This window comes from Staurois parvus, unplaced genomic scaffold (assembly GCF_062004578.1).
Source record: "Staurois parvus isolate SC_StPar_1 unplaced genomic scaffold, SC_StPar_1.0 ptg000708l, whole genome shotgun sequence".
NCBI classification, from domain to species: domain Eukaryota; kingdom Metazoa; phylum Chordata; class Amphibia; order Anura; family Ranidae; genus Staurois; species Staurois parvus.
The window spans coordinates 212,496-225,534 of NW_028318504.1; the positions used below are offsets into that span (position 1 = coordinate 212,496).

General features: G+C 44.2%; 1 protein-coding gene across 5 annotated transcripts in view; it reads left to right on the forward strand.

Annotated features, from left to right (window-relative positions):
- MAVS (mitochondrial antiviral signaling protein) overlaps positions 1 to 11,684 on the forward strand; it is a 54,917-nt gene extending 43,233 nt beyond the window's left edge. For 4 of the 5 annotated variants that reach the window (XM_089653347.1, XM_089653348.1, XM_089653345.1 and 1 more), the window contains 4 exons: positions 715 to 813; positions 1,022 to 1,105; positions 6,469 to 6,570; positions 8,787 to 11,684. In XM_089653347.1, the coding sequence (XP_089509473.1) occupies positions 715 to 813; positions 1,022 to 1,105; positions 6,469 to 6,570; positions 8,787 to 9,416 (915 nt within the window). In that variant the 3' untranslated portion in view covers positions 9,417 to 11,684. The remainder of the gene's footprint in view (positions 1 to 714; positions 814 to 1,021; positions 1,106 to 6,468; positions 6,571 to 8,786) is intronic. The other variant, XM_089653349.1, reaches the window with a different exon arrangement.
- Positions 11,685 to 13,039: the final 1,355 nt, after the last annotated feature.

Sequence of the window (13,039 nt, forward strand, 5' to 3'; positions counted from 1 at the left end):
CTAATGACAGTCTGTGCTCAGAAAGAAGAAATTGTAGATGAGGTGCAAGAAATTTCCGGAGTGACTGCTTTTCTTGCACCTCATCTACAATTTCTTCTTTCTGAGCACAGACTGTCATTAGCCTGGCTGTTGGCTCCCCTCTTCCCTTCAGCAGCCACAGCCTTCCCATCCCATGATCCCGCGTTGCCCCCGCCGCAGCCCGTTTAATCGGCCATCCTGTATTCCAGGCTCCAGCATCTTCAGTGTGGACACCTGGATGTGACAGCTTGCAGCTTCACAGCCGGGTGCCCACTGCGCATGCGTGAGTTGCGCTTAATTTCCTGAATGGCCCTGTCGTCTTCGGGGACCTATCACGTGTCCCACAAGACTTTGGGGAGGGAAGGGAGTCAACTTTCACTTCCGATCACCTAGGCAGAACCTGTGGGAGCGGGTACCTGTCAAATTCTAGTACCCGTTCCTCCCCCACTCCCCAAAGGTGCCAATCCTTAAGGGGGAGCGGGGGACCAATCTTTAAAGCAGAACTTCCCTTTTTGGGTGGAACTCCGCTTTAATGTATTTTTTTGTTCCAACTGAAATCAGTAGAGCAGAATGAGGAGAAATGATTATGTGCTAAGAAGGGAGACCCCCCTAACAAACAGGAGGGGCCAGTAGGAGGGCCAAGGTTGATTGCCACGGATATAATTTGATAATGACATCATTATTCTTTCTATAAAGGTGGTTGGAAGTGATGCATCCAGTCCATCCAGGTCTCTGAGTGAAGATGACAAAGCATGGACAGCACCGCAGCAAAGAGAAGTGCCCGGGTACTCACAGGTAAGACCTGCAACATGAGAGAGCCTACAAACCTCTGAATAATTCCTTCTTCTACAAGGTGCTACAACTCAGGGCTGTGCCATGCATGAGCCGTTCCCCGGTGCTTCCCCACGTCTTCTTAACCCCTTTACATCTGCGTCATGTTACATTGTTTTTCTATCAATAAGTAACTACTGTACACAAATGTCTCTATTGGTTCTACTTGCAGGATACCTCTAACCCTCCTCCAGGCCAGCAGTATGCCGCAAACGCCATTAACAAACACTACCCCAAGGAATCTGTCCCAAATCCGGTAAGATCAGTGTCATTTCTGCAATCATTTACTGCAAAACAGCCAATGCCACATTATAGTTTTGTTAATGCAAATGTAGATCCTTTTCACCTTTCCTTGCTGCTCTTATGCATCCTCTTTGCAGCCACTTCCTGTCTGCATGCAGCAAACGTCAGTCTCCCCCCTCGGTGCCACCATCATGGCGAATGCACAGATGTGCGGAAGGGATCTGCACACCCTTCAGGTTGTGAAAGATTCCTTTGGCAAATCTGTGCATGCACAGGTGATTTTCCGTGTATGCACAAAGATGGCGGAGGTTTGGGACTGTCCTAAGCATCTCCGCATGCATGGGGTTTCTTTGCACCTTTTATTGCTGCTTTTATACATCCTCTTCGCAGCCACTTCCTGTCTACATGCAGCAAACGGCAGTCTCCCCCCTCGGTGCCACCATCAGGGAAAATGCACAGATGTGCGGCAGGGCTCTGCCCACCCTTCAGGTCCTGGAAGATTCCTTCGGCAAATCTGTGCATGCACAGGTGATTTTCCGTGTATGCACAAAGATGGCGGAGGTTTGGGACCGCCCTAACAGCCATCTTTGCGCATGCTCGAGGAACCCCATGCATGCAGAGATGCTTAGGGAAACCTGATTTGCCACAGGGCTCACTCGGGACCTGAAGCTCTGCAGCACATCTGTGCATGGGATGCGGGACAAAAACATAATTCTCGACTATGCAAGAAATGATGAAGTGCCAACTACAGCAGAAATAAATAACATCAATTTTAAAAAAACGTATGTCTAATTGTAAGAGAGAGAGGCGGGAGGATGCAGGGCAACAGGACATACTTTAGGGTAAGGTCTGCTTTAAAGTGGCCGCTTGTAATCTTCATCAGAAGCACATGTAATAAGATGACAACGCAGGTGTACAAATGGGAGACAGAGACAAAGGGTTGTCATTCTATAACAGGAAGTGCCTGAACAAGGACCTTCAGATATTATTTGTTTATCAAAACTGCAGATTTACAAAAATTAAAAATTATTTGAAATTATTTTACCCTGTTAAGGCTCATAGAATCACAAATTTGGGAACAGAAGCACACTTTTATTTAACCACTTGCCTACCAGGCACTCATACCCCCTTATTTACCAGGCCAATTTTCAGCTTTCAGCGCTGCCGCACTTTGATTGACAATTGTGCGGTCATGCAACATTGTACCCATATGAAATTTTGATAATTTTTTTCTCACAAATAGAGCTTTCTTTTGGTGGTATTTAATCGCCACTGGGCGCTTTACTTTTTGCGCTATAAATTAAAAAAGTGCAAAAAATTTGAAAAAAAAAAAAAGTTTCTTTGTTTCTATTATAAAATTTTTCAAACAGGTAATTTTTCTCCTTCACTGATGTGCGTTGATGAGGCAGCACTGATGTGCGTTGATGAGGCAGCACTGATGGGCACTGATAGGCGGCACTGATGGGCACTGATAGGCAGCACTAAAGGGCACTGATAGGCAGTACTAATGAGGTGGCACGGATAGGCGACACTGATAGGCAGCACTAATGAGGTGTCACGGATAGGCAGCACTAATATGCAGCACTGATAGGCGGCACTGATAGGTGACACTGATGATGGGTACTGATAGACGGCACTGACTGGCATCACTGCTGGGCACTGACTGGCGGCACTGACTGGCACAACCGCTGGGCACTGACTGGTGGCACTGACTGGCAGCACTGCTGGGCTGCACTGGTGGGTGGCACTGGTGGGCAGCACTGGTAGGTGGGCACAGGTGGGTGGCACTGGTGGGCACAGGTGGGTGGGCACAGGTGGGTGGCACTGCTGGGCACAGGTGTGTGACACTGCAGAGTGGCACAGGTGGGTGCACTGCTGGGCACAGGTGGGTGCACTGCTGGGCACAGGTGGGTGATCTGCTGGGCACAGGTGGGCGGAACTTGTGGGTGGCACTGCTGGGCACCGATCATCAGGGCACTGATCATCAGTGTCCTGATGATCGGTGCCGATCCCCGCTCTGACAACTGCCGGTTCTCGGCAGTACTTTCCTCACGATCTGACAGCGTGAGGAAAGTGCAGCCGAGAACCGGTACTTGCATTTCCCTGTGATCAGCGTGTCATTGGACACCGCTGATCACGTGGTAAAAGGCCGGTATGATTGGCCTTTTACCACATCACGTGATCAGCTGTGTCCGTAGGACACAGCGATCACGGAGATCGCCAGGTGCGCGCCCCCTGGGGCGCGCAGGAGAGCGCGTTCTGGGGGGACGTTATATGACGTCCACCCAGAACTGGCCGGCCGCAGTGCAGCCGTCATTCGGCTATCTGCGGTCGGCAACTAGTTAATTGAGGTGGAAAGAGTTAGGGTTCATATACACTGCAGCTGATAAACTCACGTTTAGGAGCTGTTCAGCGTTTTTTCCAGAAGCCCCTGAACTCTCCCTAATGTTTTCCGATGTGTTCATGTACACATCGTCGTTTACAGGCTTTTGAATTTACAGTCGTTTTTTTGAACGCACCAAACTTTCATTCAGCAGTCGATTTTATCAGCTTTTCAAACGCAAAACGCTTGTAAACGCGCCAAATCGCATTTATAAGTGTTTGCAATTGAAATTTTTTTTTTAACTCTTCCAGTTCCCAATGCTCTCCAGAGCCTTTTTTCATCATGAAAAATGTATGCAAAGCATTTTCAATGTACTCAGATGGACAAAACACCGAACACAGGATGTTCCTACCAAGTTTGTCACACCTTGCAATGACCAATTCACACCTCAGACCTCTCCCACCCTTCGAAACAAAAGATATGTTAATGACCATTCACACTGAAAATTCCTCATGAAGACCCCCTGTCAGGTGGCCTTAATGACTCCCTCCACCAGACACCTTTCCCACCCTTGGAAACAAAAGAAATGTTAATGAGCAACTCACACCTACGCTAATCTCAACACATACTGCTGTCTCTGCTTCTACTCTCTGTATTTCTCTGAAACAGTCTGAAATAGTTAGAAATTTACCACTTTTCAGTGCATTCTGGGTGTCTGGGAGGTTCTCCTGTGCTTATCTTTAAAAAATGCTTCTAAACGCAAACACACATAAACGCTGTATGCAAACGCGGCTAAACAGACGTTTTTTCACCTACGTTTTCCAGTAGTCAGTTTCCAGTTTCAGAAGTGTCCCATGTACATGGGGCCTTAGAACCTCTCTCGGATTATTAGGTCAGTGTGTATCTAGTTTTTTTAGGGCTAATTCACACCAGAGTGCTCACATTAAGGTACACATAATGTGCCAGCTGCTTTATGTTGTGCATGTACCCATCACAGTGCTTTCTTTTTTTAACGTTGACTTTATATTTGATTTAACATGGAATGCGATACTATTAGATTGTAAGCTCTTAGGAGTGTGGCCCTCCTAACCCTCTTGTTTTGATTGTATTGTAATTGTACTGTCTCCCTTTATATTGTAAAGCGCTGCGCAAACTGTTGGTGCTATATAAATCCTGTGTAATAATAACAATATGCAAAAATTAACCACTAGCGGACTGCCTACTGTATGTATACTTCTACAGGGTGGCTACTGTGCGCTGGATCTTGTATATGTACATGATCCAGCATTTCTGGGTAGGGGGCGTATACTCACCGCCCCATTTGTGCTGTCATTCAGTACAACACAAGCCAATGATTTATAGCCGGGACTTGCTGATTGGCTTAGCGAATGACAATACAGAGCCTGGTGTTTAATAACAACACAGGGCTCTGTTGTTGTTAAATTAAATTTCCAGTATATTATTATTATTATAGGTACTTATCAATGTACGCAGTGCTTTACATATATATATTGTACATTCACATCAGTCCCTAACCCTCAAGGGGTGTACAATCTAAGGTCCCTAACTCACATTCATACATACACATACAAGGGACAATTTAGACAGGATCCAATTCACCTACCAGCATGTCTTTGGAGTGTGGGTGGAAACCGGAGTACCCAGCGGAAACCCACACAGGCACAAGGAGAACATGCAAACTCTAGGCAGGTGATGCTGTGGGTGGGATTTGAACAGTCTATACAGTATACCATAGTTTTTAGACGGTATACTTTCACACAAACCAATCAATATACACTTATTGGGTTTTTCGTTCTTACCAAAGACATGTAGCAGAATACATTTTGGCCTAAATTTATGAAGAAATTAGATTTTTTTTGCATTTTATTAATGACATGTTTTATAGCCGAAAAAATATAGTTTTTTTTTTTTTTTTTTTTTGAATTTTCAGTCTTTTTTCGTTTATAAAATAAAAAAATAAAAAAACCTAGTGGTGATCAAATAACACTAACAGAAAGCTCTATTTTGTGTGAAAAAATATAAATTTCATTAGTGTAAAGTGTTGCATGACCTCGCAGTTGCCAGTTAAAGTGGTAGTAAACCGCAGGAAAACATAAAAAAAAATAGTTCCCTGCAAGGTAATGTCAATGTGCTAGTATGCACTGCAATGCAATGCAATACATTATGTAAATGTAAAATGAAGCCCTTCAGCGGCACGCTGTCATCGTTGTAGACACTTACATCTTCGCCCGTCTTCCTTCTTGGTTCGCGAACTCTGGCCGTCCGACAGGCCAGACCGCGATGACGTCACTCCTGTGCATGCGCGTGGGTGTCTAGGGCCTGATGAAGGGGTCCTGCGAGACTCCGAAACGTTGCCTTGCTGTAACTATGTGATCGTTTATTAAAACTTTTGGACCCATATTGGTGATTTTCGGTGTGCTGGTGACATTCTGAAGGAACGGCTCAGGTATGGCATTCCTTCAGAGCACATGCGCCAGCTTTATTAAACAGAGAATATCTCCTAAACGGTGTATATTTAGGAGATATTCGTATTACCTATAGGTAAGTTTTATTATAAGCTTACCTGTACCTAAAATTAAACAAATGAGTTTACTGCCACTTTAAAGTAGTGCAGTGTCGAATAGCAAAAACTGTTCTGGTCATGAAGGGGGTAGAACCTTCCAGATCTTAAGTGGTTAAACATGTCCTAATTTTTCTTTGTTAGTGTACACCAATTCGGCACATTGGTGTGAACTGAAGAAATAGGACATAAGGCAAATTGCTTTGAGTATGCTTTGGGACGGTGCTGAAAAACTCAGCCCAATAGGCTGATGTAATCAAGCCCTTAGTGACACCCCATAATCCATGTCCTGGTAGCAATGGGATAACAAATGATAGAAATTCTCCCCAGTGTAGTCAGAGAGAATACCTTTCCCCAAATTAATCAACCTTTTCTACTGTATCCAACATTGCAAAGTAAGTAGTAAGAGTTCTGCCTGCACTTGGACTTTAACTCTATTTTCTGCTGTGACTTTTAAAATATTGTGATAAAGGTGACAAGCGCTCCATCCCAGCATCCATCGGGGACAAGTTCGGAGTCTGGAGTAAAAGCTGCAGCGGGACCCCAGCACAGGCAGCAGCCTACATATGAGTCGGTAAGAGACTCTTCTGTCTCTTTTCTTTCTATATACAAACACATATTAGAAAAAAAAGTACCCACTCCCTACCATGGTGAAAAATGAAGTCTATCCATGTTGCAATACTAAAAGCATACTCTATCCAGAATTAGAATTTTAATGTTTTGGGTGGTACCAGGAAGATAAAGCCCTTTTTATTAACCACTTTAGAGCCCTTGTGCCCAACCTGCGGCCCTTTTGGCACTTGTTGTGCGACCCCAGTAGTCTATGTTTTGGTGCTTACTCAAGCCAGTGTAAAAAGTATTCTTTGACCTGGCATCCAATCGTTCTTATTATTGCAGGTACATATATAGTGCCATCAATTTACGCTTTACACTGTATATTGTACATTCACATCAGTCCCTGATGCTCAAGGAGCTAACAGTCTAAGGTCCCTAACTCACATTCATAAATATATATATATACAATATCTCCCAGAAGTGAGTACACCCCTCACATTTTTGTAAATATTTTATTCTATCTTTTCATGTGACAACACTGAAGAAATGACACTTTGCTACAATGTGATGTAGTGAGTGTACAGCTTGTATAACAGTGTATATTAGCTGTGTCCTCAAAATAACTCAACACACAGCCATTAATGTCTAAACCGCTGGCAACAAAATCAAGTCCACCCCTAAGTGAAAATGTCCAAATTGGGCCCAAAGTGTCAATATTTTGTCTGGCCACCATTATTTTCCAGCACTGTCTTAACCCTCTTGGGCATGGAGTTCACCAGAGCTTCACAGGTTGCCACTGGAGTCCTCTTCCACTTCTCCATGACGACATCACGGAACTGGTGGATGTTAGAGACCTTGCGCTCCTTCACTTTCCATTTGAGGATGCCCCACAGATGCTCAATAGGGTTTAGGTCTGGAGACATGCTTGGCCAGTCCATTACCTTTACCCTCAGCTTCTTTAGCAAGGTAGTGGTCCTCTTGGAGGTGTGTTTTGGGGTTATTATCACTGAGAGATCATGCAAACTCCAGGCAGGTAGTGTCATGGTTGGGATTTGAACTGATGACCTTAGTGCTGCCATACAGAAGTGCTAACCACATAACCCCTTTTAGGTGCTGTGTGTTGCTTTTTTTTTCTTCTAGTCTTGTATATTCTACAGGAGCTGTTGGGTGCACAGATGTGAAAGCATTTGTATAGAAGATGTACTAGCAATGATCTCTAGAAGCCTCATGTACCATATCTTCAGTCCATTATTGTCTTCTGAAGTATATCCCTAGTTTCCAACAACTCCAGTAACATGCTTGCAGCCTCTGACTGCTTTCTGTAGCCATACATTTACTGAATTTTATGTGTGGCTTTTTAAAGACCTAATTCCCCTATATCAAGTAAGTTAACTATCACTGCTTTAGAGACTCCATCTATGTGAATTCCCCAATGTATCAAGTATGACTCTGCCCTATCCTATATGGACACAATGAAGATGCTCCTCTCTTTTACCTGGACATCCTAACTGTTGGTATGTTCTACATAATTGAAAAACCATCAGGAAAGTGTAACACCATCATTTGGATTTCTAAAAGTCACTTCCATTATAAAGGGTACTGTCCTGGAGATATCTTGCCTCTAGACACAAGAATCATCAAGTCACTGATCAGCAACACATTTGCAAGAGTCAAAGAAAAGGTTGACAGCCTTTATCTTCTTACTGGCTCCAGGTCTGCTACTCAAAGTATTAAAGAAAGAGACTAAATATGGTAACCAGGGTAGAAACATTCTCAGAACGGTTCAGTAACTGCAGCCTGAATATTTCTATCATGACAGGTAAACTTTAATAGTAGTTGCTGTCCTTGGTGTAAATGGTAGAAGGGATTTGTGTGGCCACAAAGTTGCCAACGAGTTCACAAAATGTTGTACTGGTGCTGGGTGATTTTGATGCAGGACCTTCATGCTTATATGATATTTACTCAAGTGAAGGATAGGCTGATCTACACTCTTTAATATTTTTTATTCATGTAGCTCATATGATCAAATGTCTAAGATTTTGGTTATATCATAAGCACTGCAGAGAGCCTGGAGCAACATTTTCACCCAAAAAACATAAGTATTTCAGCCTATTTCTCTAATTATGTACTCTAGAAAAACTGTCATATCTTTATGTTACAAGTAAACACAGATCTGGTTTAATTGGCTTCTGTAATGTTGAGATTTGCTCATGAAATTGTGTGATTCATTTGCAGAGTGTGCAACACTCATCATGTAGACCAACAAATGATGTCGAAAAACCAGGAGTTTTGGTGTCCGGTGCTGGCTTTGCAGATTTCACAAGAGAAACTGACCAAGCCCCTGCGTTATCGAGGATGCCTGAACTTGAGATAAGTGTTGATGAATTGAGTAATAAGGGTTCCCAGTTTCCAGGTTCTTCTAAATCACCCGCCACAAGGGCCAGCAAGGGAAGTCCCACTCCACTTGATGAGCCAAATACAAGCACACCTAAGAATTCAAGCTCAGGCAGCTCTCCTAAAAAGAGGCCAGAGGAAAGTGAAGATCCTAGAAGAGCTTCTGGCTCTGTGCGTAGGAGAGAACAAAACAGGCAAGAGCCAGAAGAGAACAGCTTCGAGCTTTCCAATGATTTAAGTTTCTACAGACTTCAATTCAATGAAAACCCATCAGTGGACCTCATGGATGGAAACAGTGCGCCTCAACAGAAAACAACGAAAACCCCAGAAACCAGGGAGACAGGTGACAGGGAGGCATCTCAACAAAAAGAAAAGTCCAGGGAGAACAACCTGCATGATCCCCTTGTTATCGCATCAGCTGTTGTTGTTTGCATTGGTTTATACATAATATGGCTGAAATACAAAAACTAACACTCCAAAGGAACACCCCACTTTTTACCTTCGTTTCTCATGCCACTCCAGAATTCTCTAAATCAATTTACTATATATATGATTCTTGTCAATGTAATATGTACTCCTACACTGCTTTGTAGGCCATGTCACTGTGATGGACATGGCCAATGGTGGAGGAGGGGATGCCTATGGCTATGCAAATAGTGACTTTAAGGAAGTTACTGTTTTTCATACATTCTTTGGAAGGGCTGTGGGTGCTATGAAACGTAAAAAATCAACGACAGGTTTGAGCTTGCAGCTTCTGCTGTTACAATAGCACTTCTAACACTTTTAAAGGTACTTCTAAAGGTAGCAGCAGCAATGATGAAGTGTTGGAATCTAGTGGTGCTTGCTAGCATCTGTGTTAATCTGTGTGCAAATCTTGTAGAGACCATTTGGATTCTCAGCCCAGGCTGTACATTTGTCCTTGACTTTTGCCCAAGTCAGGATTAAGCTCCACCTTGTCCCTGTCATTCAGCTGTCAAATGCCAGAGCCTTTACCGCCTTACTGAAGTTTGACAGTTGATTGACAGAGAGTAGGACTTAGCATTATGAGGAATTTGAGTTTAATGTCGACTTGAGGTTGAGGACTTGTGTATAATCTGACACAGGGATTGAAGACTAACTCGGACACCGCAAGGTACCTGCACTCTAGGTGTTTTGTTATCTTAGAAATAATTTAGGGCAGATCAGGTTCGCTTTATGCTGTTTGTTTGTAAAGAAGTTCAAAAAAATAAAGCCATTTGATATCATTGCTATCTCTCTGTTTGTAGATATTATATTTTAATAATGGCAAAGTTTATTTACATAAAAGATTTAACCTATCAATAAACAGGTTAATGATTTTTTCCTCTTCTGTCTAATCACTTTTGTTTGTAATCAAAGGGAAATTAACTGAAGATGGAGAAGGAAAACTCCTCAAAATTGATTTTTTTGCAGTGTGCTAATGTTCAGCGGTGTGACATCGGTGCTGTTTTCTATGTGCAACCTAAAGGGCTTCCCTCATACTAACCCTTTTGGTAATCCTATCGCTTAACTTAACACTAACCTTCCCACTAATTCTATTCCTCGCCCTAGAACTAACTCTTCTGCTGACCCCATTCCTCTCTCCGAACATTAACCCTCCTGCTAACCCAACCCCTAACATTAACCCTCCTGCTAATCCAACCCCTAACATTAACCCTCCTACTAACCCTATCCCTCACTCCTAACACAAACCCTTCCGCTAACCCTATCCCTTACCTGACACCAACTCAGTCCTTACATTAACCCTCACACTAACCCTCCTGCTAACCATATCCCTTGCCTGACACCAACTTAGTCCCTTACATTAACCCTCACACTAACCCTCCTGCTAACCCTATCCCTTGCCTGACACCAACTCAGTCCCTTACATTAACCCTCACACTAACCCTCCTGCTATCCCTATCCCTTTCCTGACACCAACACAGTCCCTTACATTAACCTTCACACTAACCCTCCTGCTATCCCTATCCCTCACACTAACACTAACCCATAGATATGAGCCGGTATCAGGGGCAAACTGACAACTCATGGGGCCCCCCGAGCAATAGGGGATCATGGGGCCCTGTGTTTTTGCCCAAACTTCAAAAAGCCAATGAAAAAGGTACCAGGGGCATCTCATGGGGCCCCCTACTGACCCCGAGCCCTCGGGCAGTGCCCAAGTTTCCAAATGGTCAGTCCGCCCCTGGCCGGTAGTTACTTGATCCATCCGTTCTTGATATGTCAGATGGTTGCTATTGGGGGGAACAAATGATCAGGCAAGGCAGAAGCTAGACAAAAGGACCACCACTGTCCCACAGTCTACTCAGGAAAGACAGCCTGTCAGCAGGGATGAAGCCAGCGAAAGGCCTGAAAGCAGCTGCAACCCGTTAAGTTACTGGAACAGGACAGTGTGGGTACTTCTACACCCTCTGGGCCAAAGAAGTGAGAGGGCGGTCAGGTGCAATACTCAACTAGTTCTCCCTGGGACTCCTTAATTTGTATGTCTCGAAATTGCTTGCTCAGGGACACTGTCAAGACAGCCAGGTGGATGAGAGATTTTCATCTGGGGTCTGAGTAGGTTCACTAAGGGGCACAAGTGCTCCTTGCAAAGACTTTGTGCTGCTGATTTTTGTCCTTTTTGTTAAGGAGTTTGTTCTCCACAGTTGTACAGTTCCATTGCATATCCCATAAACCCATAGACCCTGTCAAAGTTAAATTTCCTAATAAAACAATAAAAATCAAGCTCAAGGACTGTTTTACTCACTTTGGATGAAAGCGTGGAAAATGTGTGTTGTCTGGCTGTGCAGAGCTTAGGGGGATTCAAAAACTCAGCGGCCTTCAAGAGGGTCACGCTACATCTATAAATTGGCCACTCACTTCTGAACCCCCTGGTCTCAATGGACATCCAAGATGCCTTCCTCCACATCCCTATATCTCTTTTTTCAGTGCTAACTGCATTTAGTGGTGGGGGAACAACATTTACAGTTTGTGGCTCTGCCCTTTGACCTAGTGACAGCACTGCTAGTGTTCATAAACATGCTAGCCTCAGTTTTGGCCCTTCTGGGAGTCAGAGGGATCCCCGTTCTGGGGTAAATGGAGGATCTACTTCTGCAGGAGTAATTGAGAGAAGGCCTCAAAATCTATGTGCAGCAGATCGTGCAACTCCTGTAGGCTTTCACCTGGGGTCCTCAATATCAAGAAGTTGACTCTGGAGCCATTGGCTGGGATATCTAGGCCTAGTTTTGAACACTGCCATGGCATGAGTTTTCCTTCCCCAGGAAAAGCCTTGGACCAAGGTGCGGGATTTGAGTTTCCTTAAACGCATTTCCATTCGCTTCTGCATGAGGCTGCTGTTTCATTCAAGGTTGTTGCAACTCAACATTCTGACAGTGTATGACAAAAGAACTCTGACCTTGGATCACCCATTGTCTCTGAACACCAAAACCAGGTTATCCTTGGAATAGTGGCTAACCAGTGTGGCACTTTCTCCCCATGGTGTGGAAAGATGCCCCATAGTAATTCTGTGGGTGATGTCATAGGCCAGGCTTTGCAGCTGTTGTCTTTGCCCTTGCCTCTCCGCTGAAGCCAGACGCAGGGGAGATTATGTAACCAGACCAGAGGTCCCCTTAGATTAGATAAGCATACATATCTTTCCTTTACAGGGTAGTTAGTGTAGGGTTTAGGATGGGGGGCGGGAACAGATTTAAGCTTAGTTAGCTTTTGATTGGACTTCCACTTATGCTATGTACAATGTATAGTTTTATAGGCATCTGTATACTAGTCTATGGGCCCATCACACAGCTGTGTATAGAAGCCTCAGGCATGCAATTGAACTATGTTTTACCACTCCTCAACCACTCACTTTTAAGCTGCAAAGGCAGAGGACAGAGGTGTACAAATACCACTGCTGCAGTGATGATGTATCACGACATGGCAAAATGATCCCCCATCATGTTTGGGGGGTTTATAAATATAGCGCCCTCTGAGTCAGCTAGGGGGAGCTAAGAGCCTGACTGTTCGCTAGGAAGGCTGAGTAGCAGCCTGAGTGTGATAGCTAGCAGGGGTCAAACTTTGGTCAGAGCTGAGAGGCTCTGCAG